This window comes from Castor canadensis, chromosome 5 (assembly GCF_047511655.1).
Source record: "Castor canadensis chromosome 5, mCasCan1.hap1v2, whole genome shotgun sequence".
In the NCBI taxonomy this organism is placed as follows: Eukaryota; Metazoa; Chordata; class Mammalia; order Rodentia; family Castoridae; genus Castor; species Castor canadensis.
Window position 1 is genome coordinate 2,925,477 of NC_133390.1, and position 27,452 is coordinate 2,952,928.

The window sequence follows — 27,452 nt, forward strand, 5'->3', positions numbered from 1 at the left end:
TGTGATGCTGAAGGGTTTATTTAGATTTTCCCTCAGTTCCGGGATAGAATAAGCTCTGCTTATTTGTTCCGGGATAGAATAAGCTCTGTTTGATTTGGGATTGAAGGAATTGTGAGTTCATGGGTTTGACTGTTTCTTCCTAGAAGGCTCCATATAAAAAAGGGTACAGGTGTGTAAGCTTGTGTCCATTCACGTGTCCTTGTGTGGTGTGCATGCCTGTGTGCTTGTCTATATCATCTGTTCATCTAGAAACAAAGATGCCCCTAAGCAGTGAGTCCAGCTGGAGTCCAGATCTGGTTTTCAACCACAGTTATCAACTGACAGGACACAGGACTGCTTTAGGGTGGCCACAACAAAATACACAGACCAGGGACTTGACCAACAGGAACCACTTCTCTTCCTGGAGGCCAGAATTCAAGACAAAGGCACTAGCATGGTCTGTTCCCCCTGAGTCCTCTCTCCTTGGCTTGCAGATGGCATCTCCTCCTGTGTCCTCATGTGGTCATTCCTCCATGTGTGTGTGCGTGTGTCCGGATTTCCTCTTCTAATAAGGACACTAGTCAGATTGGATCAGGTCCCCACCCTAACAAGCTCATTTTAACTTAATCACCTCTTTAAAGACCCTGTCTCCAAATAATACAGCCACATTCTGAGTTACTGGGGGGTGACACTTCAACATACGAATTTGGTTGGATACAGTTCAACCCATTGCAGAAATGTCTGACTTCAGGACTGTGAGAATATCAAGCCACGACCCCAGAATGGCAGAAATAACAAACAGACCTAGGATCTAGTTTGCTTCCTGAACTGGGGCCACTTTAACACCAAAATAATGATAGCACAGACTGTAAGCTATTTAATAAAAGAAGAATCCTCAAGTCCACCTGAAATAAGTAAATGTGTAAGGGCCTGTTTGCCCTTGCTTTCCTTCCTCCATGGAGGACGGTTTGGGCCCTATGCAGACACAGAGAAAAGGCACCGTCTTGGAAGCAGAGATGAGCTCTGGCTGCAGACAAAACACCTTGATCTGGCACTTCCACCTGAAGAACTGTGAGAGAGAAAAGTCTAATAAACAGAACACTAGAAAATATGATCATGAAAAAACAAGAATCTTTTGCAAACCAATGGACTTTTCTCTTTTTTTTTTTTTTTGGTGGCACTGGGGTTTGAACTCAGGGCCTCGCCATTTGAGTCACTATGCCAGTCACCAATGGACTTTCATGTCAGCAGAATTTTGTTTTGTTCTGAGACAGTATCTCACCAGGCTGGCCTCAAACACACAATCCTCCTGCCTCAGCCTTCCAAGTTTCTGGGACTACAAGAGTGCAGCGCCATGTCTGGCTGGCAGCAGAACTACTGATTAAGTTGAAAGTCCAAAGCTTGGAGAGCGTGTGGCTGTTTACAGAATCGTCTCCGTGTACAACAGAATTTAACTGAGAGTTGAGAGCACATGGTTTCAGGCTTTAGGCAGCTTTGGGAAGAATTTCCTTTTTAATTATTATAAAAATGATACACTTACATGTGACACCAGAGGGTGGGATCATATGGCAGGACCAGGCCCAGCTGCATTACTAGCAAGGCAGGCAAGCCTTCCCTGCTGGGACTGCCGCCAGAGGGAGCAGCACAGGTCAGGTGACCAGCGCAGGGAGCAACAGGCTCTTATTGATTTTTCTGGGGGCGGGGGACTAAAGTTTGGTAATTGTACACTGACCCTGGGCACAGGTTCAACATATGTTCTTGTGTACAAATGTCCTGACCTTGTAGGTGGCAGGTAGCTATGGTACTTAACCCAGGAATTGCTGGGTTCCTCCCATTGCTGGTGTCATGGCCTTGCATAAACGTTCAGGCCTCAGGTTTGGTCTGGGCTGACAAGGCTCACCGGGTAGGAGCTGTGCTGTGCGGAAGCCCAGGGAGGAAGCGCGTGTTCTCCAGCAGCAATGGGCCCAGTTAACTGTGCTGTGCAGTCTTAGGGCATTTTCTTTTTTTCTTTTTTTTGTTTTATTATTCATATGTGCATACAAGGCTTGGGTCATTTCTCCCCCCTGCCCCCACCCCCTCCCTTACCACCCACTCCACCCCCTCCCTCTCCCCCCGACCCCCTCGATAGATACCCGGCAGAAACTATTTTGTTAGGGCATTTGCAATGACCAGCACGTCCACATGCAGAGCTGAGAGGAGTCTGATTCAAAGGTTGAGGCAGCCAAGGGAAAGTTTCACCCCGCTTCAGTCATCCATCAGACAGCTGCGGGCTCCAGTGAAGGAAGATTCGGTGTTTTCAGCAAAAGTGGCTCCAATTCTGCAAAGAAATGAAAGCAACTGTCATCATAACCCAAAGCTGAAGGGAAGTCGGTCGTGTACTGCTCAGCTGTGATGGCCAAAGTAGTGATTTGTGTGTGTGTGTGTGTGTGTGGTACTGAGGTACCACCAGGTGGGTGCTGGTGGCTCAGGCCTGTCATCTTAGCTACTTGGGAGGCTGAGATCAGGAGGGCTGAGACTCAAGGCCAGTTCAGAACTCAGGGCCTCACTCTCGCAAGGCAGGCCCTCTACCACTTCAGCCACTCCACCAGGCCGTTAGTGAGTTTTAAGCCCGCTAAAGCCAACGCTGTGGTTCGGCTCCGACAGATTGTCTAACATCTGAGTTGATTCTGGGACTTGTGGGCATTTTATGGGATGAGGTTTGCCCTTAGTAACAATTCCTTCTTGTCTGTGTTTGTTATTTTTGTATCCATTTTGAAACACCCTCACTCCAGTTTTAGCTGGTGTGTGACAAGGGGCTCCTAGCCTGTAACCCTTCTGGCTTTGTGACCTAATCTGATGTTTTTATGACAAAACTGTTGAGAGAATATGAGGATGGGGGCAGAAGAAAACATGTCATGCTTTTAACAGGTAACAGGTTAAGGACCCAGGGTTTATTTGCCTTCTCTCCCCTTGAGGTGGTGGTCCCTACCTGTCACGCATGGAAATTAAAAAAAAAAAAAAAAAAAGGGTAGTAAATTCCCTACCAGCTGGAAGATTGGGAGTGACTGCTATTGGGTAGAGTGACAAAAAATGTCAAAATTGTGATGACAGTCTCACAACTCTGAGAATACTGAATACTATTATATTTATTCTAACATCCATTGTGAACCAGGCAGGGTGGCACAAGTCTGTAATCCCAACACTCAGTGGACTGCACCAGGAGGCCAGTCTGAGATCCTGTCCAAAAAAATACATATTAAAATTAAATAAAACAAAATAAAATCCATTGTGCACTTTCAATGATAAAATGTGTGCTTTAAAAAAAAAGAATCTATGAAATCCACAGTGAAATAGAGAGACAAAAAATAAGTGGAGGAGAAGGAAAAGTCTCAGAGTGCAAAGCTCAAAGATAAACACGGAAGAAATGATAGGCTTAGAAAATCAGCAAGAAAACCCAGGAATAAAATTGATTCAGAAGCTGGGTACTTGTGGCTCACACCTGTCATCTTAGCTACTTGGGAGGCTGAGATCAGGAGGTTCAAGATTCAAAGCCAATTCAGACAAATAGTTTGCGAGACCCCATCTCAAAAATAACCAGAGCCAAATGAACTGGAGGTGTGGCTCAGGCAGTAGAAAGCCTGCTTTGCAAGCACAAAGTCCTGAGTTCAAACCGAGTCCACCAAAAATGAAGAAAAATTTAGACAAAACCATCAGTAAGCGTTAGTGAAAGTGAGACTGTAGTCACAGGTTGTCTACATAGTTATAAAGTATCTCCCCGGGAGATACTCAGCAGTTACAAAGAGTACAATACTAACTGCACAATGAGAAAGCTGGCAAACATCACTTTAACACATGATCAAAATTAACCTCCCTGCAGCGAGTCAGTCCTCAGGAGCTCCACGTGAGCTCAGACAGACTCAGCATCCCTTCTGTGCCTTCTGAGGGTGTCACAAGGGAACATCACACAAATCACTGTCTGTTTGCATTTGCAAAGTGTCATCCCATACACTTCAAAAATGCTGAGGTCTTGAAATACAGAGTGCCTAAGGAACTGTTCTGAATAAAAAGAGGTGACAACCGGGTACCTGTGACTCATGCCTATAACCCTAGCTACTCGTAGGCAAGATCTAGAGGATACCGGTTCGAGGCCAGCCTAGGCAAATAGTTTGTGAGACTCCTCCTACCCCCATCTCCAAAATAACCAGAGTAAAATGGACTGGAGGTGTGGCTCAAGTGGTAGAACTTCTGTTTTGTAAGTGTGAAGCCCTGAGTTCAAACCCCAGTACTCCCTTCCCCCCTAAAAGAGGTGGCAAATGGGACCACTGACCACAGCACAAGACCAGGGACTTGTACAGGACCCTTCTGGGCCCCTCAGGAAGTTGAGCCAGGACTGGAAAGAGAGGCACAGTTTCACATCAGGGTTAATTTCTTGACTTTGACACTGAAGAATTCAGGGCAAAGGGACCTCCCATCTACAGCTTGTCTGAACACACAGCTCAGAGAAACCAACAGACAGAGAGAAAAGTATGAAGAATGGGAGAGAGGGACAGAGAGGGCGAGAACAAATGCAGTAAAAATTTAACACTGGGAAAATTTAACATTTGGGATGAAAGGGCATTAGTGGCTCTGTATTGTTCTTGCCACTTGTCTGACAGTCTGGAATTAATTTAAAATTTTTTAATGCCTTAAAAATTGGGCTGCCATACAAATTACCAGAAACTTGGCTTAAAATTTAAAACACAACTTTGTTGTGTTCCCACTTTCACTGGGAAGTGCAAACTTGAGGTGTGGGCAGGGCCAGGCCCCAGGGGAAGCTCCTTCCTGTGTCCACTCCTCCTCCCTTCCAGTGATGGCTGTGCAGTCCTTAGGTGCCCTTGTCTTGTCCACCAGACCTCTGATGTCTGCCTGCATCTATCTTCACGGGACCTTCACCTCTGTGCGTCTCTGTCCAAATTTCTGTCTTCTTACAAAGACACTTGTCACAGCGGATTAAAGCCCTCCTCCCCCACACCTTATCCAGGTTGACTGGTCTTACCTTGAGTACATTCTTAAAGACACAGTTTCCAAATACAGCCACGTTCAAGGGCAAGTGAAAGTCTAACGCTTAGAAAACTGGGAGAAAGATGCCTAGGAATTCCTGGTACTATTGTTGCCAGTTATATGACAAAAGGAATTATGCAAAGATTAAAAAAAAAAAAACCCACACAATGATAATTTAGAGCATATTCAAAACCTCCCAGCTGGAACCCTTCCAGAGCCCCCAGGGCACTTACGCTAAAATCCAGATGCTGACCTTGGTCTACCCGCCCCAGGCTCTGTCCCCACAACACTGCTCGCCTCCCATCCTGCTCCTGGGGCCTAAACTCCTTCCTGCCTCAGGCACTTGCAATGTCGGGTCTCAGCCCAGAATGTTCCTCCCTAGAACAAGATGTGACTCTTCTGGTCTTCACTCAGATGTCACCTGTTGGTTGGGATATGCCATAATCCCAGCTCTCAGAAGCCTGAGGCAGGAGGACCCACATGTTCCAGGCCAACCTGGGCTGCACAGCAGGATCACGTGTTCCTGTCTCAAAAACAAGATGAAACAAAAGAAAACAAAAAAGGCGCTATCCAGACAAACTTTCCCTGATCACTGGTCTGCTGCTAGCCCCTAAGTACCCGGCTGTATTGTTCTTCACATCAGCTGTGATTAGCGAAAATTTCCAGAGAATAATGTCCCCCACCGCCAGCCTGAACTACCCTGTGGTTTCAGAGCTTGTGCAAAGACCAGGCACACTGCCCAGGCTGGAGAAACGAGTGCTGAATGAAGATGGTTGGTCAAGCCGGCATCTCCGACCACCCCTGCTGGGCGCCTCTCTGGACCTGCCGCTCATTTTAGGTCCTGGGATTAATTCAAGGGTCTGAAAAAGTCTTACCACGGAGCCCAGGCTGGCTTGCATCTCCTGTTCTTCCTGCCTCAGCCTCCCGAGTGCTGGGATTACAGGCGTGCACCACTACACCCAGTTAAGCCTCTTTATCAATCAAGAGCACAGAGTTCGAACACCGCTATTAGGGCGCTGTTGACCTGGTGCCCTCTGGCCGGTTCGCCTCTGGAGTCCTGTTTATGGGGGAGAGAGATGGGGAACACTTCTGTTCCCTACCACTTTGAGACTTTTGGCCAAGCTTCCTTGGAGAGTCAGGTTGCCCGGGTCCAGTGGAGCTGTCACAGAGCCCCGCGGACCCGGAGCGAGGCAGCCGATGGTTGGCGCGGGCGGGGGGTCGGGGACCAGGGTCTGCCGAGGCTCCATCCCCACGGAGGGCAGGTCCCCTCAAGGCCGCAGGCAAAAAGTTCTTGGATTCCCCGCGGGGCGGGGGGTGGATGCTGAGGGCGTCCCGGGGTCGGACGAGAGGAGGGGTCCGCGCTCCGGCCGGGGTCTGCGTCGGGGGGGAATGGCGGATCCAGGGGCGAGAGCGAGGAGGGGCAGGTCCAGTCGCGGGGGCCGGGGGAGGGCGAACGGGGATCCGCAGGCATTCAGGAGGGGCGGGGCCGAGCGGAGGGGGGGGTGTGCCCGGCTCTGAGGCCGAGGATTGGCTGGCGCCGGCCCTCCGCCCCCGCCTCTGGACCAATCGCCGCAGCCCCCAGCCCGCCGCCAGGTCGGCTCGAGGCCCGCGAGCCCCGGGGTTGCCGTCCTGGCCGTGCCATCGTCGGGGCTGCAGCTCCCGCCGTCCGGTCCGTCCCCCTTCCCCGCATCTGCCGTCCAGGTGAGCTCCGGCCCCGCCGAGACCCGCGCGGCTCCTGGACCGAGGTCCTCACCGTGGTCCGAGGTCGCCCGGCACCCCCACCCCCCTCGCGCGGAGTTGCATCAGCCGCACCTGGACGCGCGGGGCCCGCGCCCACGGCTCCCTCCCGCACGTGCGGACCTCGCCCAAGCCGAGGCGGAGCGTCCACGTGGCGGGGCCCCCGGCGCGTGGAGCCGGGAGCCGGGTGGAGGCTCCGGGGAGCCGCGCTGCGCCGCGGCCGGTCCCTGATGGCTCAGTGTGTTTATTTTGGATGGGAAATGGCTGTGTCGCAAACTGCTCTTTTCCGCCCTTGGTGGGTGGACGGAATATGGCGCGCGGGGAGCGGCGGTGTCCTGCGGTCCCCAGCCCCGGGCCCGCGAGTGGCCGAGCTCGGGATACCACGCGGAACTTCAGCCCCCCAGGATCTCCCGCCTTACTGTCCCCAGACTTCGTCCCACAGTGCCTCTCCCACGGGCCGAGGGGCTGCGGCTTCTGGGGAGGGGGGGTCTCCCTGCCCCACTGGGAAAATTCCCACGCCAATGAAGGACATTACTGCGGTCCACGCACCTGTTCCTCACGTCCCCCTCGGCGCGCGGGAGACCCCGGGCCGATGCCCCTGGGGCACGAGCCTGGCCCTTCGCGTTGGACGTGGCAGACTCGGGCTCGGTTCGCTTGGCGACTTTCCCGCCCAGCGCCCGTAGGTTCCGCGGAGACTCGACCCACCGTCCATCCACCGCGTTCCCGCAGCGCCTGGCCTTGCGGGCCGCCGGCTCTGCCAGGCGCAGCCTCTGTGCGGGAGGGCGGTCCGGACACGGGCCGTGGGCCAGGCGGGAGAATCACCTGCCCACCAGCCACCCGGGTCACCCGCAGGGAAGCCTGCCCCGCTTACAGTGCCCTTTCCAAGGTGCAGGAAGAAGGACGCGGGGCAGCTTTGGGTGGCTTCAGGAGGGACGGGGAGCTCTGAAAATGGGCGCCGTTTCTGACATGGGTACGTTGACCCCAGAAGGGGTGAGCCGGATGGGATGGGGCACACGTGGCTTTGCCTGGAGCGAGTCCAGGTCCAATTCTCCCTCCCTCCCCTTCCCTCCCCACGCCTCCCCTCCCCCCCCAACAAAGCCTACGTAATCCAACTGCACTCTTGCCTCCGCCTCCTCATTGCTGGGATTGCAGTTGTGCCAATTTCAGTGTGGTGGTGGTGGGGTCATCTGTTTTTAGTGTTTGCTAGAGTTTGTGCCAGGGTCAGACAAAGCTCCAAAAAGACACAGGGCCAATCGGGGCCGGTCTACATGGCTCTGTGGCCAGTCTGGGGGCCAGCACATGTCCGGGGGTGCTAAGGACCTGGGAGAAGGGGCGGGTCAGTTTTTGTTGTATTTTACAGGAAGTTTTTTTTTTAAGTGTAAAGTGAGTGTTGAGATGTAAAGTGGGAGAGTAGAGGCCCCAGAGTTGGGGGGACCCCAAGAGAGGATGCCCCTTGTTCTTTTCCCGTATCAGTGGGGGAGTAGTTCTGGGGCTCATTTATATAAAATGGTTATTCCTGGATATAACCTCCACACATTACTTATATAATGTACACCTTAAGTCAATAGTTGTTAGACTGTATTCTTTAGGGAATAATGACAAGAGTCTGTACTTGTTTAGTAGGCATTTTTTTCCCAGTTTCTCCCATGCTGGGGACGAAATGCAGGGCCTGGCACATGCCTAGGCAAGCGCTCAACCACTGAGCTGCACCTCAGCCCCTGTATCATTTTATCTGTGGTTAATTTAATTCAACATGCAGAACTGATAGATGTGGAGGGCTGACTTTTTATCATTTCATCTCTTCCTAAGTATCCAATTCAGCGACGTTAAATACTTCTCAACGTTGTGCAACCGATATCCTTATACCTGTTTTTTCTTCATTCCCAGCAAAACCTCAGTGCTATTAAACAATTACTCTCCCTTCCCCCACCCACCCTGATGGCTTTCTGTCTCTGACTTTGTTCTGAGTACCTCATATACACCAGACCACAGAAGGACATTTGACAACTCCAGGTGTTAACAGCGCTGGTGCAGTCTGTGATCAGAAGATCTGGTTTTTGTGCTCCAAATGGAAAAATCCAAGCAGAGCATGTGGATCGGGTGAGGCAGGATGGCTTTATTGAGAGAAGGGGAGTCACCTGTTCTGCCAGGTGAGGAAAGGGAAGAAAAGGCAGCGGGCGCAGTGGGTGCAGGTTGGCGCAGGTTGGAGATCGTGCTTTTCCTTTTTAGGTGTTTTTAAAACCTACACTACCCCAAGGGAGGGCAGGCCCAGGAGGTTCCCACCCGATAATGAATGAGTTGGGGGGGTTGGCATGGGCAGTTCCCCGCCAGGTGAGGGTGGTCTGGGCCATCCCCAGGCAACCCACATGAGCTCCAAACTTTTCCTACTTCTGGCCTGCCTCATCGGTACCTCATATAAGTAGAACCACACAGTATTTGCCTGCTTTGTGACTGGCTTCTTTCACTTAAATTTATGACTGAATAACATTCCATCGCATGGATGGAGCACGTTTGTGTTTATCTGTCCATCCAGCAATGAAAACGGGGGGTGGGGGGAACATCCATCTCTTGACATTTGTTGGTGACAGTGCTGTGAACATGGGCATACAAATGTCCGTTTCCATTGTTTGAATCAATGCCTAGGAGTCATATTGCCGGCTGATAGGACGTTCTGTTTCACCTTCTGAGGAAGGGCCAAGCGGCTGGAGCCGGTGCTTTTCTGCCGTTTTTTGTTATTGTTTTGTCTTGTTTTTCGGTGGTACTAGGGCTTGAGGCTCAGGACCTCACACTTGCTAGGCAGGCGCTCTTTACCCCTGAGTCGCTCTGCCATTCCTTTTTAGTGATGGGTTTTTTCGAGATCAGGTCTTGTGAACTGTTTGCTGGGGGCTGGCATTGAACTGTGATCCTCCTGATCTCTGTTTCCTGAACAGCTAGGATTACAGGTTTGAGCCACCAGTGCCTGGCTTTCTGTTTGTTCTTAGTGGACTTCTTTGAGCAGAGCCCCGTGCTCAAAGGAGTACACCACATTTGCTGAGTGCGCTGGCCTCAGAACCTGAACCAACGCCTCTGCCTTCCCTTCGCAGATTCCAGCATGCCTTCAGAGACACCCCAAGCAGAAGGAGACTCTGCAGGGTGTCCCCACATCGTAGGGGTGCACTCAGGGAAAGGAAGCCTGGAGAGGGGGCCTTCAGTAGACAAGGAGCGCCTGTGGATCCGGCCTGATGTCCCAAGCAGGTGCACCTGGCAGCTGGGCAGGCCTATTGCCGACTCTCCACATCACCACACCACCCTGTAAGTTCCTGTCTGGTCACAAGATGATCGATCCATTACCTGGAGGGGAGGAGTGCATTTCCTGGAAGCCACTGGACTTGGCTGTGGCCCTGTCTTGTGATCACTTGTGTGCTGAGGGCAGGGAACACCCTAGGGACAACTCAGGCAGGGCTCACCCAGGCCACAGCTTGTTCACACTGCAACCCTGTGCCAAGGTGAGTGAGTGCTCAACACGGATGCTCAGTACCAAATGTGCCCAAGTGTTATGACAAAGAGGTGGTCGTCAGCTGGGCACACCTGCACCTTTCTGCTTAACTCTAGCTTATGAACTTCCCTGGGCATAGATTTTTACAAATTCAGTCAACAAATCTTTACAAGACATCTCCATGCCCTGTTCTAAGTACAGAAGGTAAAAAAAAAAAAAAAAAATTAAATTCCCACCCTGTCATGAAACTTAGATTGGGCTTGCTGTACATTAGGACTGCTTATTTCTTCAGCAGAATCTTCTTGAAGTAGAAATGGGATCAAAGTATGCATTTGATTTGTTGAATTCTTATTCCCTGTGCACAGCCATTGATGTTCGTGGTTATTGACTCCAAAAGCAGAGCAATTTTGAGGGTGTGTTCTCAGGGCTGGAACAATAGAAAGGGGAAAATTCACACACCTGAATGCTCTGCACACTGAATAGGTGGCAGAGCTGGGGGATCAGGAGGCCAAGGGGATGGCTGGCCTGACAGACAAGTCCTTGCTCCAGGACAGAGCAGAGCAATGGGTGAGAGTCAGGCGTAGCTGCTGGGCAGGGGACAGGGAAGAGAACGAGATTCCTGAGGGCTTTGTGAGCTGCCCCCTCTAGGGTGCAGGTAGAAACGGTGCCATCCCAGTGGTCAGCAGTACTGACCTGCCTGTGCCTCACACTCTGGCCAAGGGCAGGCTTATCTAGGAACACACAGCCCCAGGCATTGTCAAACGTCCTGTGCACTTCAGGGAGGGAGTCATGGAGGCTCAGTGTTGAGAGGGTACTGTCTGGCACTATACCACGGTCCCCTGGAGGGAGACATGTCACTGGGGGTTCCTGGTGGTGAGAGACAGATGGACAGGTAAGTGGGGCAAGAGACGAAGCCAGTGGGTATCTGGAGAAGAGGTGGGGTGGACTTAGAAAGAGGGCACTGTGGGGCTGGGCAGGTAATCCGTCCTGCTGAGGAGTTTGGGGTCTCTGTAAGGGAGGTGGGGTGGCCCTCACAGAGGCCCCTGGACTGTCAGAGTACAAGTAATTGCAATAAGATTGTGAATTTGATTCTTTTCATGCAAAACGTCCAGATTCCATTGCTTTGCAATCTTGTGACTCTCCTGCTATCCATGACCCCCTGCCGAGTGAGTGCACCCATGTCCCTAGGTCCTGCACTGGCTGCCTCTGCCCTCTTCCATCTAAGTGAACGCACTGATCCCCAGCCCCCCCACCCATGGCTCCACTCCTGCCTGATCTCCCCTAAGGCTGGGATCAAGAACTCTTGGCTCACACCCAGGCTCTGTCTCTCCTGAGCCTGTTTCTACCCCCAAGGACTTCCTGGGAGGGGAGGCTGCCCATCCCCACCTGATTGGGTGCCTGTCTCAGCTCCCCTGCACCCCAAGGGCAGGGCAGAACTGGCCTCAGAAGGCTGCAGTGGAGACCAGCCTGTCGTGGCCTGCCTAGGCCTCAGGTAGCTGCCCCTCCTACTGGAATGTAGCATTCTTCCTCCAGAGCCCCAGGTCCAGGGTCACCAAGGCACCTGTTCCATAGATTTGGTTGCTAGCAGGGCTCACTCAGGTGGGAGAAGCATGGCTGGGGCTGAGCACTGGCATTCGTGTACCCCAGTGCCGTGTGCAGATTCCCAGAGGAATGTTGTAAGTACATCCTCCACACAGACTGGGAGAGACCGAGGGTTGACAGGCACCATGCCAGGGCCAGCAGAAGAGCCAGATGGGGGCTGTTTGGGAACCTGCTTGGGGTACACATTGCATATATAGAAAATGCTCAGAGCACCACTGGCCTGCCTAGCCACCACACTGTCGTGGCCACCATGTTGTCATTTGGAAGAACTGCTGGCCACTCACCAGCCTGGGCTGCCCCAGCTGTCTTCTGGCTGGAGCTTGGCACTGGATTCCTGTGACGCCAGGCCTCAGGCTCTCTGTGCAGTCCTGTCACTAGCAGGTGGCTGGGGTCTGAGGCTCCCCTGGGGCCCAGCACTTCACCTTTCTGTCCGGAGAATAAGAAAGTAAAGGTGTCTCAGCAATCAGATATTGGGGGCTGGAGGGTGGGGAATTCCTCTAGATAGAGACCTGGATCTCTTGTCTTCAAAGTTAAGCTTTGTTGATTTTAACTTTATTGCTTTTACAGTACTGTTTTTTGGCAGTACTGGGGTTTGAACTCAGGGCCTCACTCTTGCTAGCCAGGTGCTCTACTGCTTGAGCCATGCCTCTAGCCACCTTCCCCTTTTTTCTTTTAGAGGCAGGGTCTTATTGTGTAGCCCAGGATGGCCTCAAATTCCTGATCCTCCTTTCTCAGCCTCCTGAGTGCTGGGATTAGCATGCCCAGCCTGTTTCACTTTTTTACTGGGAAGTAATTAAACACTCATAAGAACTTGCAAAAATGATAGGGTGGTCCTTTGTGTCCCTCACCCAGCTAGCCATCAGTAGCATCCTGTGAGACAGAATTGTGAGTCTGAACCCAGGGAACGGACTCTATGTAGTGTAAGCTGCAGGTGTTACCGCATTGGTTTTGTAGGTGTTTCGGTGTGTGTGTTTAGGTGTGCATGGGTCATTGTGTCACTATCCTGTGTATGGATTTGTGTGACACCCCTCCTACTGCACCCAGAGCCCTCCTTAAAGCCAGTTCTTTGATTCTTGATTTGTTTTTTTTTTTTTTTAATGTTTCTTAATTTGTTCTAAAATTTGTTTTCTGAGTAATTGTGGATTCCTCTCTGTTTTAGGACGAAATTGCCAAAAGTCTTGCCAGATATTCTGAGGAAAATCGGGAACACCCCCATGGTCAGAATCAACAAGATCGGGAGGAATGCCGGCCTGAAGTGTGAGCTCTGTGAGTGGCCGGCCTGCAGGGGTTCCCTCTGCCCTCTGGGGGACCAGGGTCAAAGGCAAAACAGGAGCAATAAGGAGGTTGAGTAGGGTGGTTTTCCCTAGTGCTTTTTTAGGGAGGGGGACCTGGACAAGTCCTAGGTGAGTGTGTGGGATGACATCCTGAGCTGGGTCTCGGCCATTGACAGAACAAGAATCCACTGTCTCTGTCCTGCTAGTTCCCTGGAGGTGTGTGGCTGGCCCAGTTCCAGGTGAGCACAAAGTCACCCCAGGTCTTATCTCAGCTACTAGGAGAAGGGGGTCCTTGCAGATCGCTGTTCTGGAGCAGGAAGTGGTGGTGGGGTGCTGGTGACCCTCCTCTCTGCCAGAGCCCAGGACCCAGGGAGGCTGCACCTTCTGCAGAGGGCCCTGGGGGCCAGGCCATGGGGCGATGCAGAATGGGGCAGAAGGAGAGACAAGCAGGACGTGGATGGCCGATTCACCTAGGGGCTAAATGGGAGCCTTGCCCTCCTCTGCCCCTTTGTTGGTGGGAGGAATTCTCAAAGACCACCTCCTATGACATCCAGCAGGGCTGGTAGTATGCATGGGAACCACCTCTTCCCAGAGCCCCACGCCCAGCAGGGCCCGCCCGGGGCTCCTCTGTCAGGCCACAGAGAGCACTAAGTAGCCCCGACAGGTGAGGGCTATGAGTCCTCTGCACCCACTTGTCTGGCCAACCCAGGCTCTGGTGGCTTTATGGCTGGCCTAAGGTCAGCTCTGATCCCTGCCGCAGGTCTGGTCTCCCCTCAGGCTAGGTAGAGTGGTCTCATAGGATAATTCAGAGGGTCCTGGGATCCAGGCATTGGGGACCCCCTCTCCTGGCCTCTTGGTGGTGATTTTCAGGAACAAGGACAAAAGCTAGGAAGGAGATATTTTGGAGGTTTTGAGGGTTTAGTAAGCCAATCCTGGGTCTTCCAAATTATATTTGGTGTGGCTCAGTGGTAGAGCGCTGGCCTAGCATGAATGAGGTCCTGGATTCAATCCCCAGTACTGTGGGGGAGAGGGGGGACCCTAAATGTTTTTTGAGATGGGGAGGAAGGGTCTTCCATAAGGGCAGGGGAGCAAGGTGAGGGCCTCTACAGGGAAAGGACAGTGGCCGTTGCATGGGGAAGACCAAGAGTGGTCACTGGCCAGAACACGTGAGGCAGTAGGGAGGGCTTGGGGCCCCTTGGCTGTGGCTTCAGGACATGGAGTTGGTCTGGCTGGGGCCCAGCTGACTGTCCTGCAGTAGGGGTGTGTGGGGCTCAAATTTATTTGCCCGCTGGGACTGCCTGCTGTAAAAGGGACCTGTGTCTTTCTCACTTTTGGTGCTTTGTTTTTGTGGTACAGGAGTTTGAACCCAGGGCCTCACACTTGCTAGGCAGGAGCTCGATCTCATCTTGCATTTGAGTCACACCTCCAGCCCTTTCGGCTTTAGTTATATTTTGGATAGGGTCTTGTGTTTTTGTCCAGGGCCAGCCTCAAACCATGATCCTCCTGATCTTTGCCTCCCAAATAGCTGGGATTACAGGCACGAGCCACCTTGTTTGGCCTGGGAGACAGGTTTTCTGACCCATCCACCTGGTGGGACTCCTTGGTACCTTTTTCCCCATTCACTCAATTTCCCTGGGGTCTGCAGGGTGGGTATGGGGTCAGCTCTGATTCTGAGTGCCAGGTGCAGGTGTGTCCAGTGGGAATGAAAAGGTGATGACTTCCACAATCTGCAAACACCACCCCTGCCCCTCACCCTGGGATGTGTCAGGTGATGGGGAGATGGCAGGAATCCGCTGGGGTCGGGGGGTCTTCTCTCGTGATTCATCTGTCATTCTCAGTGGCCAAGTGTGAGTTCTTCAATGCGGGTGGGAGCGTGAAGGACCGTATCAGCCTGCGGATGGTGGAGGATGCCGAGCGAGATGGGATCCTGAAACCTGGGGACACCATCATCGAGCCGACCTCTGGGAACACAGGTGGGCATGGGGACCAGTGGGAGGGTGGCCAGGGCTGGCTGTCTCTGGCCAGAGCCGATCCTCTGGCTGGCTAGCTGCGTCTTCCCTCGGGTGTGGACAAGCCTGGCTGGAGGATGCGCTTCCTGTCCGGGCTCTGCTCTTCCTCCTGCGCACGCCGCCTTTGCATTTCCGCCTCCACATTCTCTCTTGGGAAGGCATTGGGGTGCCACACTGGGGGGCTGCGATCTGTCAGTACTCTATCCCCTGGGCCTTCCAGGAAAAGGAACTGGCATGCGGGACTTGTCCCTGCTGATCCTGGTGTCCCGGGCAGAGCAGGCAGGCTTGGGGACACTGGACCCCTCTCACCCTCTTCGTGCTGTCCTCAGGGATCGGGCTGGCCCTGGCCGCAGCTGTGAAGGGCTATCGCTGCATCATCGTCATGCCTGAGAAGATGAGCATGGAGAAGGTGGGCCGGTGGGGTGGGGTCAAGGGGGTGGGCGGGGATAGCAGGGGGCGGAGCCAATTGGGCAGGCAGGAAAAGAACAGGAGGTGGAGCCAGTGGGATGGGTGGGGCAGAGCAGTGCCAGGGTTAGCAGGTGGGCGGGGCAGAACCAGTGGGGCGGGGTGGGCGGGGCCAGCTGAAGGTGGAGCCAACTGGGCGGGCAGGAAAAGAGCAGGGGGTGCAACCGGTGGGCGGGGCCAGCAGTGGGTGGAGCCAGCGGGATGGGTGGGACAGAGCCGGGGGGCGGAGCCAGTGTTGTGGGCGGGGCCAGGCAGGTGCCCAGGCGCTAGATGCTGAAGGCCAGGCCTTTCCACGCCCAGGTGGACGTCCTGCGGGCTTTGGGCGCGGAGATCGTGAGGACGCCCACCAATGCCAGGTTTGACTCCCCCGAGTCCCACGTGGGGGTGGCATGGCGACTGAAGAATGAAATCCCCAATTCTCACATATTAGACCAGGTGAGGCGCCTGCGGGCCTGGGAAGTGAGTCTGAAGAGGGATATTTATGCCCGAGTAGGGCGTTTTCTTTGGGGCTCTGTTGGGATTTGGGGGGATTCGTCCTTTGATGCAGGGAGTTCCTCCCTGGGACCCTGAGCCTTTGGTCTCTGCAGGCTGTGCTCTAGCTTCAGAGTGGCCCAGCCTGGAGCACGCATGGCTTTCCACTGAAGCTCTCCTCTCTAAGCCTTTCACTTCTGGGTTAATCCAGAAATGTCACGTTCTGGGGAGTTGGCTTTGACGCTTCCTTCCTGCCTGCGGAGGTGCCAGACCCCCCATTGCCCCACCACTGGGATCTTTGGGTGGCAGGGAGCCATCTGCTCCATGCCCTCTCACCAGGCTCACTGGTCCTGTGTTCTTTCCATGTAGTACCGCAACGCCAGCAATCCTCTCGCTCACTATGACACCACCGCCGAGGAGATCCTGCAGCAGTGTGATGGTGTGTGCTCCCCAGCTTCATTGCATTTATCCCTGGCTCCCCGGGAGTGTGCAAGTCACTTGCCCTCTCCTTGGTAAACTCCTCTTCACTCTTCAAAGCCCAGCTCAAATATCCCTCTGTGAAATGGTTTTTAGAGCAGTTCTTCCCTCCTGAAAACCCTCTTGGCCTCCATCTGCCTCTCTTGCAACACCAAACACGTGATTCAGGCTGTAGGCCTACGCCCCCAGTCTCCTGCAGGTGGCTGGAGCTGCAGAGTGTGGGGAACGAGTGTGCCAGGGCAAAGCCTGGTGCTGACTTCACTGTCTTTAATAGCAGTCGGGTCAAGCTCCAACTTGGGCATTGAATTTGACGTTCAGTTTTTCTCTTCTCCAAAGCAGGGTTGGTGACGGTTGCAGTTAGCTTACTCTCTGTTCAGGCATGAGGCTTCTTGGCACCCGTGTACACGCTGAGTGCCAGGGCCTCCGGGGCCGGTGGTGATGTTTCCTAAGAGATGGCTGTGGGAGAGGTTCTGGGAGCCTGCACCCTCGGCTTCCTGATCAGAAACTGGCACTGGCCTCAAAGCAGCCTTGTTCCATGCCCAGGGGCTAGCAGTAAAGTCCAGGCATTTGCTCACCCAGTTTTATGGGTGAGAATTCTCTCATTTGGCAAAACCAGTCCTGCTTTGGCTGCTCAACTTCCCTGAGCTTGCCAGGCTCAGACTTGCCAGTGTGAGAGCCCAGGCGGGTTCGGATTCACAGCCAAAGCCTGAGTACTTTAATCCTACTTTTAAAAAAGCCACTTTGCTCATTCCCACTCTTAATCCAACAACCTAGGAAGGCACGAAGTCTAGAGCCTGCCTCTGCCTAGACCCCCTAGCAGGTGTCATCCTCACCCTCAGTTACATGGGGAATTAAAGGCCAATGCTCACCAGCCACAAAGCCTGCTGGTTCCCCATCTCTGCTTTTGACAGATAGGATTGTGATGAGTGGCTATTTGAATTTTAGCAATGCTTTTCCCTTTGAATGTTTTGACTGCTTTGACTTGGCTGAGCTTTTTTTTTTTTTTTTTTTTTTTAATGGTACTAGGTCTTGAACTCAGGGCCTTCTTCACCTTGAACCGCTCTGCCAGCCCTTTTTTCTTTTTTTTTTTTTTTTTTGTGTAATGGGTATTTTCAAGATAGGGTCTTGTGAACTTATTTGCATAGGCTGGCTTCGAACTGCAACCCTCCTGATCTCTGCCTCCTGAGTAGCTGGGATTACAGGCATGAGCCGCCAGCACTAGACTTGGCTGAGCGTTTCTAAGAGTGGTGGGCTGGCTGGGCAGTGGTCTGATAACACCCTCCCTCAACCAGGGAAGCTGGACATGCTGGTGGCTTCGGCTGGCACAGGTGGTACCATCACGGGCATCGCCAGGAAGCTGAAGGAGAAGTGTCCTGGGTGCAAGGTGGGTGGCACAGGGGGGCAGCGCTGGCATAGGCAGGGCCGGAAGAGCTGAGCCTCGACCTGCTGGCATTCTCAGCTGTGGCCTGAGCTGCACTTGGAGGGCAGTGAGCACTTGGTGTCCAGCTCACGGCGGGGGGTGGGCTCTCTGCATTACAGATGAGCTCTGCCCAAGTTTCTACCTTGGTAGCATGGCTGTCCTGTGTGGTGTGTGTCCTGCCCGGGAGGAGCTGGGAAGCAGTGCCGGCTGGCAGGAAGCCAGCAACTCACAGCTCTGTGACCCACATGAGCTGGGCCTGCTGCTCAATATCCCAGGGGCTTCCTGTCCTGAGTAGGGTGAGGGCTCCTTTTGGGTGGCCCCATGGATCATCCCAGAAGCTGACTTGTCCTGAGTCTATCACACCTGGGATAGGTGCTCGCCTGGGGTTTGGGAGTCATGGAGGGGTCTTGGATTTGGGTTCAGGGCAGATCTGAGGAGCATCTTGGAGAAGTGGCTGGTGTACTTTCTTCCTGGATGGTGTGCTTGCCCTCCAGAAGAGATCCATGCCCAAAGGCAACCTTTGTCCCCAAAACTCCAGCTGTCCCACTCCTGGGGGCACTTCCTAGAGCAGCCCTAGGAGGTCACTTCTGAGGATTCTGTGCTGATCACTGGTCTGGATAGGTTGCTATGGCCCTAATTCTCCAGCCTGGGATCCTAGGGTGGGGGTTTCTTCCACCGCTGACTGACCCTGGGCACAGCACCTGTGGTAGGACATTGACAGGGACCAGGAAGTGGTAATAGCCGCATCTGTCCAGATTAGGCCTCCCCCAGTCCTAACGCCACCTGCTCTGCAGATCATTGGGGTGGATCCTGAAGGGTCCATCCTCGCAGAGCCGGAGGAGCTGAACCAGACAGAGCAGACGGCCTACGAGGTGGAGGGAATTGGCTATGACTTCATTCCCACGGTGCTGGACAGGAAGGTAGGTCAGCCAGAGCACCGTCCCCACAGGCTGCTGTCTGTCCCCTAACTCACTTTTACATCGAGCCGCCCAGCTGATCCCAGGTGTCCCAGCCACTAGCTTCCCACTAAGGGGACAGAAGAATGAGCAGTGGCACCAGCAGTTAGACGGTCTCAAGGGCAACAGGCAGCCCACGTTCAAGTCCACGCCTGCCCCCTCCATGCACAGGCCAAGACACCCAGAGGGGAGGCAACTGAGGGTGGGTGGTCTGAGTGGGTGAATGGGCAAAGGGTGGCCCCAGAGTGAGAGCAGAGTCTACAGGGTGCTGTGGGGAGTGCGGCCAGCTGCCCAGCAGGGGCTGGCAGACAATTTTAGTTGCTATGTACAAAACATGTTTGGAACAAGGAAGGGCAGAGAGGTCTAGGTTTTCAGGTGTGAGTTCCAGATCCTGGGGGAGGGGTGTGGTAGGCCCTTTTGGGGGCCATGGGCTACTGGACAGAGGTCCTCAGTATACCCCCGCCCAAGCTGATGGCCTGGTCCTGCCACAGGTAGTGGACAAGTGGTTCAAGAGCAACGATGAGGAATCCTTCGCCTTTGCCCGATTGTTGATCTCACAGGAAGGACTGCTGTGCGGTGAGTGGCCACATGGACCTGTGGGTGGCGGGGTAGGAGACCCCAGGGCCTGTGCCCTCTGCCAGCTTCCAGTCCAAATGCATAAAGGACTAGTTGTTGCAAGGCTGCAGGACTACAGCAGCCCTGCTTCTTGGTTGGAGCTGTCTGTCTGTCTGTTCCTTCCTTAGGTCAGTCTGCTTGTCCTTTTGCAGCCTGTGGCACCACTTGTGCAGACACCAGTAGGAAGCCAAGGTGCAAAGGCTTTGAGCTGCCCTGCCTTTGTGTAGAGCCTGAGACTTATCTGGGACTCCTCAGCCTGCCCTGTTCAAGGTGGACAGAGCAGCACTGTTTGGTCACTCAGGCCAGCAGAAGCCCAGCAGCTTGGTTTAGGTCTCAGGAGACTTGGGGAGCACACTAAGCATGCACCCTGAATCGGTCATGGGAATGTGCTCCCTCTGTGTCAGATCACCTTGGAGAGTGGGGCATGGGGGAAGGAAATCAACCAGGTCCCCAACAGCTGAGACCCATCCTGGAGACTGGGAGCCAGCCCCTGGTGATCGAAAAGGCCTTCCAAACTATGCTGTTGTGAAAAGGGTCTCCCTGGGGTCTGGGCCCTCAGAGCCTCTCTATCCCCACTCTCAGAGGGACAAGCCTGGGCTTTGTGAAACTAGTGACAGGACCACAGGCCATTCAGAGAGGAGACTGTGCTGTGGCTGCTCTTGGTGGCCAGGAAGAGCGTTCTGACTGCCTTGAGCCACTTTAGGTCCAGGCCCGAATCGGCTCCAACTGGAGAGGCAGCTGTAGGGGCCTTGGGCTCACCAGCTCTGTTGGTGTCACTGTGAGCCTAGGGCTCTCATTTATAAAGTGGGACATGATGTCACCTGCCTGCCTTGCAGGGAAGCTATGGGTGCTCACTGAGACCACAGGCCATCCCCAGCACCCAGCTCAAGGTTGTGGTATTTGCTTGGGGACTCAGAGCCCCCTCAGGTGTTTCCCTGGCACTAGTCCCCAACCTGACTAAGCAAGAAGGCCATTAGCTCTAGGGTCTCCATGTTCCCTTGGTGATAGTTTAGTTGTGAACCCTGAGCAGATGTGAAAACGTCCACCATAAGTGGGGGTGGAGGGTAAGGCCCTGCCCGGGAACGGTGTGTCCTTCCAGAGCCAGCTCCCTGCTCTGAGGAAGCCCTGTTCCCATGTACGTTGAGTATGTCCAGGTGTGCACAAGGCACACGTTTACATATGTGTGCACCCATAGATACACATGCACATACACAGGCTAGTCTCGGGTTCTCTCTGCAGGTGGCAGCTCCGGCAGCGCCATGGCCGTGGCTGTGAAGGCCGCTCAGGAGCTGCAGGAGGGTCAGCGCTGTGTGGTCATCCTGCCTGACTCCGTGAGGAATTACATGTAAGGCACACCCTTTGTCCTCTGGGCTCTGCACCTCTCCTGTCTGTCACCCTCCTGACTGCTGACACTGCCTCATTTAGTTGCCCACACAGGAGGCTGGGGAGGACTGGGGCCAGCAGGGCCTCATGAGCCTCCCCATGGCGCTGACGCCCACCTAGGCTCCCCGGCTGAAGTGTGGGGAAGCACACATCTGCACTGAGCTCAGCTCATGCCTTCTGCGCCAGGCATGGCACTGGGTTCCCAGGTGCCCATTGTCAGGTCCCACCCACTCCCAGCTGCACTTAAGAATGCCCTCACCCTGAGTGCAAGCCTGGCTGCGTGTGCATGAGTCTGGTGTGTGAGTGTGGGTGAGTGAGCGGGCGGTGCTGTACGCACACGTGTTGGTGCAGGGCTCACCTGCCCATACTTCACTGGTCCTTGGCCCCCTCAGGGCAGATCTGGGCGGCCCTGGCCTGCTGAGTCAGGCAGCCTTCGATTTCGGGGTGAAGGGCTCCCTCTGTCAGGGCAGGCCTAGGGGCCAGGGAGGGCGTCACCCAGGGCCTGCAGGGGACACTTGATCACAGAGGCTTCTGGGAACAATTTCTGGACTCTGGCTTCCTTTACCTAGGGTGTCCTGAAGGACTTGGTGCCCGCTGACCCTCAGTTCCCAGGCCAGGTCCTTGTCAAGTCACCGTCAGCCACCCTGGAGCCTCTGTTAGACATTCAGTGTCTGCTGGAGCAGTGAAGTCCCAAAAGGGTGCAGGGCATCTCAGACCATGTCCCTGAGCACATGGTGTGGGTCCCTGCATAGGCCTCAGTGACGCCCCTGTCCCTACAGGTCTAAGTTTCTGAGTGACAAGTGGATGTTGCAGAAGGGCTTCATGAAAGAGGAGGACCTCTCTGTGAACAGACCCTGGTAAGGGTGTGCCGAGCAGAGGCCTGGCTTCCTGTGCTGTCCCAGCCCTGGTGGGGACAGGCAGGGTGAGGAAGTCCCTGCGGGGTCCTGCCATGATAGCCTCACTCCTGGCCCTGCCTCCCGGTTCATGCCAGCCCTGCCCCCTCCCTCAGGTGGTGGCACCTGCGTGTTCAGGAGCTGAGCTTGTCAGCCCCGCTGACTGTGCTGCCCACGGTCACCTGTGAACACACCATCGCCATCCTCCGCGAGAAGGGATTTGACCAGGCACCCGTGGTCAACGAGTCAGGGTCAGTCTCAACCACCTCCATTCCCCAGTCCAGGGTGCTTTCCTTGGGCTCTACCAGATGCCTGGGCTCCAGGTCCCTCTGTGTTGTGATCACTGGGTGGCATGGGTGACCAAACCCTCCAGCTGACAGGTTCAGTGTGGTCACTTTATACACAATGTCCACGCTTGGCACTGCCCAGTGGACACCTTGTCCCTGAGTAGCAGCTGGGACAGAGGGCTGCATTAACTCTTTGGGCCCCACTGTCTCTGTCCCACCCCCCACTTCACTCTCAGTGTGCAGGCCTGTCCTGACCCTTTCCTTGGCCTTGGCCCCATGAGGCACCCTGGGAATGTCTCCTAGGGGACATCCATAGGCCCAGGTGATTGGCTGTGCCACATCCAGGACTGGTGGGTTTATTATCCCCTGAGGGCCCTTCTGTGCTGCTGCCACAAGGAGGCGCTCAGCAAGCAGTTGAGTTCTTCAGAGGACCTCCTCCACTTTGCCAGAGGCCACGGGCCTGTCTGACCCCTGCCTTCCCTTTGCCCATCCTCTGCTCCCCCAGGGCCATCCTAGGGATGGTGACTCTTGGAAACATGCTGTCGTCCCTGCTGGCTGGGAAGGTGCAGCCATCCGACCAAGTCCACAAAGTCCTCTACAAGCAGTTCAAACCGGTAGGAACTGATCCCCAATGGCAGTGGGTGCTTGGCGGCCTAAAGGCAGGTCACAGAGCTTCCTGGGCCAGGGGCTGGACCCCTGGCCTGCCACACCTACGCTCTACTGAACTTAGAAAGCCAAGATGCCCTTCTGCAAGTGGAGGGGCCCTGGTCATCCTCTCAGCTACTTTGTGGGGACACCTGGGGTCACCTCAGCTACCAGGCATCTTGCCTGGTAGCCTTTCTGCAATAGTCACACTTGCTCTTTCCTGTGCTCCCACTTAAGAGTACCTGATCTGCTGAATTGTCTAACAAGAGGTAGGATATTTGGAGAAATGCAGCTAGGTTAGCCAGACACCTGCTTGTCCTGGGCGTCCCCTCCGTTGTCCCAAGGGGTGAGTGGTGAGCACCCTTTCTGCCGGGTCTGGCACCTGACATTTCCACACAGACCCCATGAGAGGGAAAGGCAGGCATTCTACTCAAATCCAGCAATGGATTTGACTTTTCCCTCTCATGTACTCTGAGCCATCATGGTTACTTCACACATCTCCCATGTCTGCCACCCATGGCTCTCACAGCCCCTCTGCAGGGCCCCGGTGCCTCTTAACTCTGGAGGTGCCAGGAGAACCCAGGTAGAGTCCTGTCCAGTCCTGGCCTGGGCCCTGCTGAGCCCTGGCCATCTGCTCCTCCTTTGTCACCTGTGGCTGGTGTGGTGAGCCCTGCCCAGCTCACCTTGCTGTGGGTCTCGGCTCCCCTGTCCCACCTGAGCACTGCCACAGCCACACATGTTCTTTGGTGACTACAGCCTGAGTGCCAGCTGGGAGAGGCTGGACCCTGGCGGCTATTGAAGGGGGCATGGTGTCAGCCAGTCTGCAGCTGGGGTGACCTTTCAGCTCACCCCATTGTCCATCAGTTCTACTGAATGTACACATTTTTGTTTGTTTTTTTCAGTACTGGCCTATACCTTGAACCACTCCACCAGCCCTTTTTTGTGATGGGTTTTTTAGGGTCTTGTGAACTATTTGCCCCTGTTGGCTTCGAACAACGATCCTCTGATCTCCTGAGTAGCTAGGATTACAGGAGTGAGCCACTGGCACCTGGCTAGTTTGATGGTTTTAATGTGAATATTCACCCATGAAGCCATCAGCCATGATATGTCTGTCAGCCCCAAAGACACCCTGTGTCCCTTTGTGAGCCTGTCCCCAGGTAATGGGTGCTCTGCTTGCTGTCGCCCAGGGTCATTTCCACTCTACAGTCATGTGCACATCACACGTTTACTCTCTGCCTCTGCACACAGCACCCCTATTTTGAGGGCCACCCACAATGCCTTGTATATGCCTGTCTGCCCCTGGCTGAGTCCTGTCTGTCCTTTGGCTTTCTGGTGTAGAGTCACTCCATCTGTGCCCCAGCAGGTGGGACAGACGTAGCTCGCTGGCCTGGGTGTCCCTCAGTCAGGTGCTTTGCTCACTCTTTGGCCTCCTGTGGGGCTGCCCCTCCTGCCAGCTCTGCTCCTCAGGACTGGGCTGTCTGCTGGGGATGGAGCTTTAGTTTTCTGTTTCTAATTTTTGAACTGGCTCTGAGGTGGCTATGCTTAGTAGGGTTCCAGTGTGTCCCGGGGACTGGAAATGGCCTTTGGGCTTGTCAAGCCTGTGACTGAGGTCACTGTCCTGTGTCCTGGGTGGGATGTGTTCAGACCCAGGGAACTGGTGGCTATGATGGGTACTGGAGGACAAAGGCCCCTTCAGATGGTGGGACAGAACTATAGGACCTGCATGGCTTGAAGGGACAACTCACCTCCGCTGGAGTCACACAGACCCTGTGTGCACGGCCCTAGGAGTCCCAAGCTCCCTAAATTTATCCCTCTCTTCCCCAACCTCCACAATCCCTGATTGTCTCCTGGTTTTGCCTGTGACCGGTCACGAGGTTGGAGTCAGGCAGCATGCATGACTTTGGGCCTTTTCCAAGTGCACTGCATGTTCAAGGCCCCCTGGGGGCTTCTCCTGCTTGCGCTTGTCCTGACTGTCCACCTCGCCATGTTCCTCTGTGTGGGGAGCTGGTGGCTGGTGACAGTGCCAGGGCAGTGAGCACTGACACGGCTTCTCTTCCAGATCCGCCTGACGGACACACTGGGCACACTCTCGCACATCCTGGAGATAGACCACTTTGCTCTGGTGGTCCACGAGCAGATCCAGTGTGAGTGGGGCCTGTGGGGCACACTGGCTTCTTATTGGGGACAAGGTCACTGAGCCCAGGCACGGCTGGGTCACGCTCTGTGCCAGCTCCCGCTTTGTGATTCGGCTCACGGAGCTACTTCCTGGACCTCCGTAGGAAGGGAGAGGCTTTCTCTGGGCCCCCGTGATGAGGGCTGCGGATTTCGGTCCTGGCCCAGGGCCCACAAGAGGAGTTGGAAGGGCCCTGAAGCCCGATCCCCAGATCTGCCCACTGCTCTGTGCATGCATGTGCTTGGGGTGCCCTGTGTCTAACCCCTCTCCCGTCCTTGGCTCTACAGCACGGGACCAGGCCTGGTCAGGAGTGGTGGGGGGGCCTGCAGGTATGTACGACCCGCTCATCCCAGCCCCTGGGAAAGGGTCCTAGGATCGGAGTCACAGCCACTTGAGGGCAAAGGAAGGACACCTAGGGTCCTGGACCCGCAGCTTGGGTTGGGGGGGGCTCCTCCACTTACTACAAATTTATCTATATTTAAACATCACAAAAAAAAAAATCCGAATTCCAGCTTCAGGACTCATAAGGGTCTTCTAGGACTCGGCCTGCTTGTCCCTGGGTCTGGGTGCTCTAGGGCAGAGCTGAGTGTCATCTGCACACTCATAAACTTAACACATTTGCTACCTGGGCTTACACTGAGAGCTGTCCCCTAGATGGACTGGATCCTGGAATTGGACTTGGAGACCCCTGCATCCTGCCTCACTTTCTCTGTGGAGGTCCCAGAGCCAAACAAGCAGCCCCTTTGGCTCAGTGTCCCCAAAACACAGGTAGCTGATCTCTTCTGGGTCCCTCAGGCCCCCCCTCTTTTCCTGAAGCTCCAGGTAGGCCAACACAGTGCCTCTCCCTGGACCCTGAGTGGTCTATCCGCAAAGCCAGGAGAGGCAGAGCCAGTGGCAATGTGGGAGACAGCCTGGGTGTTTGTCACTGTTGCCCCTGCCCTGCCTTCTCTGAGCCTTGTAGGGACTGCCAGTCAGGGCTCTGCAGAGAACAGGACCTATAGGTTATGTGTCGATTTAGAGATCTGTTCTGCAGAACTGGAGCACGATGACAGAGGCTGACAGGTCCCAAGGTCTGCAGACTGAGTCAGCAACTTGGAGAACCCATGAGCCAGATCAAGTCCAAAAACAGAAAATCTCCTTACTTGGGCCCTCCACTGATTGAGTGAGGCCCACCACAGTGGGGGGTGGGGTGCTGTCCTTTATTCTCCTGATTCAAATGGTAATCTCAGACACACTCCGAATTCTGTGTGGGCAGATGTCAGGGCCACGCAGTCAAGTTGACATATCAAAATTCACCACCACCGCAGCCCTTTGCCTGCTGGCCACATGGTGTGGGTGGGGCTAGGCCAGCACTGCTTGGAAGCCTGAGCCCACCAAGAGAAAGGTTGGGTCTGCAGACAGACTCAGGCAGGGTGGGCTGTGAGCTGCTCACAGTTGACGGGCCCTGGGTTCCATGCTAGGACTCTGGCTGTGGAGGTACACCCAAAGCGTGTCCTGACGCAGTGAGGCCAGGCATGGCCTGTGGGCACTGGCTGAGAGGTGACGCCTTCCTGGGCCGTCTGTTCTGGGGAGCAGGGTTGGCTCTGTCCATCCTGGGCAGCAGTGTACACTGGGCTGGTGGGTGGAGCTGCTCTGACTCTGCCCACAGGCTCAGGACGGAGTAAGACCATGCACAGAGACCAGAGGCCCAGACCAGAGGCCATGGAAGGGGCTTGGGACCCTCCCTGCCCCGGCTGGCCTCCCACAGGCCTGGGGCGGTGGGCATCTGCTTCAGACCAGCTCCATGCCCAAGCGCCTTTAATCCTGCGGCCCTGTTTTCCTCTCTCAGACCACAGCAATGGCCAGGCCAGCGAGCGGCAGATGGTGTTTGGGGTTGTCACTGCCATTGACCTGCTGAACTTTGTGGCAGCCCGCGAGCAGGACCAGAAGTAAAGCTGGAAGTTTGGGATCTGCCTCCCTCCCTGCTTAGGGTCCATCCTCTGCCTTTGTGGACACTAAGTGGACTGTGATTTTTACTCTCCTGGGCCTGAGTGTCACCTTCTCCCTGGCAGGGAGCCAGCAGCAGGCTGACTAGTGGACAGCCAGGGACCAGGTGACCAGGCTAGTGGACACGGCCTCCCTGTCCCCACCCCATGACCCTCGGCTTCCTAGGTGCGTCTCTTGTGGTTTACTGGATTAAACGGGCTTTTCTATAATGTCACTTTGTCTTAACGCACTTTACCGAGGGAGGATTGACACAGATGGAGATGGGGCAGAGGGGACTGGAGATACCTTTACCAGAGAAGGCTCCAGGGTGGGAGAGGCTGGGGCCGGTTCCGTGCCAGTTTTCGTGGGTCGTGCTGTCCAGTGGGCTGGAACAGCTGTGGGTGTGGGGTTTAACTGAGGTGCAGCTCCCATAACTAACCCACAAGCCTAAAGCAAAGGGCTCAGTGGCACTGGGTAGGTTCAGAATGTCAACTTGCAAGACAAGGTCTCACCCTCCCCCCAAAGCAGTCCCCCGCTCTCCTCCAGCCCTGGGAGCCATTTACCTGCACTCTGGATTGCCTTGTTCACATAAATGGATCGTACAACC

General features: G+C 54.7%; 2 protein-coding genes across 8 annotated transcripts; one reads left to right on the forward strand and one right to left on the reverse strand.

Moving 5' to 3' along the window:
- LOC141423161 (uncharacterized) lies at nucleotides 1–8,036 on the reverse strand. Its single transcript, XM_074072434.1, has 6 exons — nucleotides 7,986–8,036; nucleotides 7,296–7,505; nucleotides 6,851–7,209; nucleotides 6,099–6,733; nucleotides 2,112–2,296; nucleotides 1–1,048 (listed from the first exon to the last, which is right to left on the reverse strand). Exons 1-5 carry the CDS (start codon nucleotides 8,034–8,036, stop codon nucleotides 2,235–2,237), a joined length of 1,317 nt encoding a protein of 438 aa, XP_073928535.1. The 3' UTR covers nucleotides 1–1,048; nucleotides 2,112–2,234.
- Nucleotides 6,569–27,452, forward strand: Cbs (cystathionine beta-synthase). 7 transcript variants are annotated; one of them, XM_074072560.1, is made up of 19 exons: nucleotides 6,575–6,699; nucleotides 8,749–8,885; nucleotides 9,819–10,026; nucleotides 12,972–13,078; nucleotides 14,925–15,059; nucleotides 15,425–15,504; nucleotides 15,861–15,995; nucleotides 16,401–16,470; nucleotides 17,801–17,892; nucleotides 18,723–18,848; nucleotides 19,376–19,460; nucleotides 20,739–20,844; nucleotides 21,662–21,739; nucleotides 21,892–22,026; nucleotides 22,568–22,676; nucleotides 24,767–24,851; nucleotides 25,168–25,209; nucleotides 25,535–25,648; nucleotides 26,709–27,452. In XM_074072560.1, the coding sequence occupies exons 2-19, from the start codon at nucleotides 8,846–8,848 to the stop codon at nucleotides 26,810–26,812; spliced, it is 1,851 nt and encodes a 616-aa protein (XP_073928661.1). In that variant the 5' UTR covers nucleotides 6,575–6,699; nucleotides 8,749–8,845; the 3' UTR covers nucleotides 26,813–27,452. The 7 variants fall into 7 exon arrangements, with proteins under 7 accessions (XP_073928663.1, XP_073928661.1, XP_073928660.1 ...); XM_074072559.1 differs by having other exon boundaries at nucleotides 6,578–6,699; nucleotides 8,623–8,885; XM_074072561.1 differs by having other exon boundaries at nucleotides 6,591–6,699; nucleotides 8,721–8,885.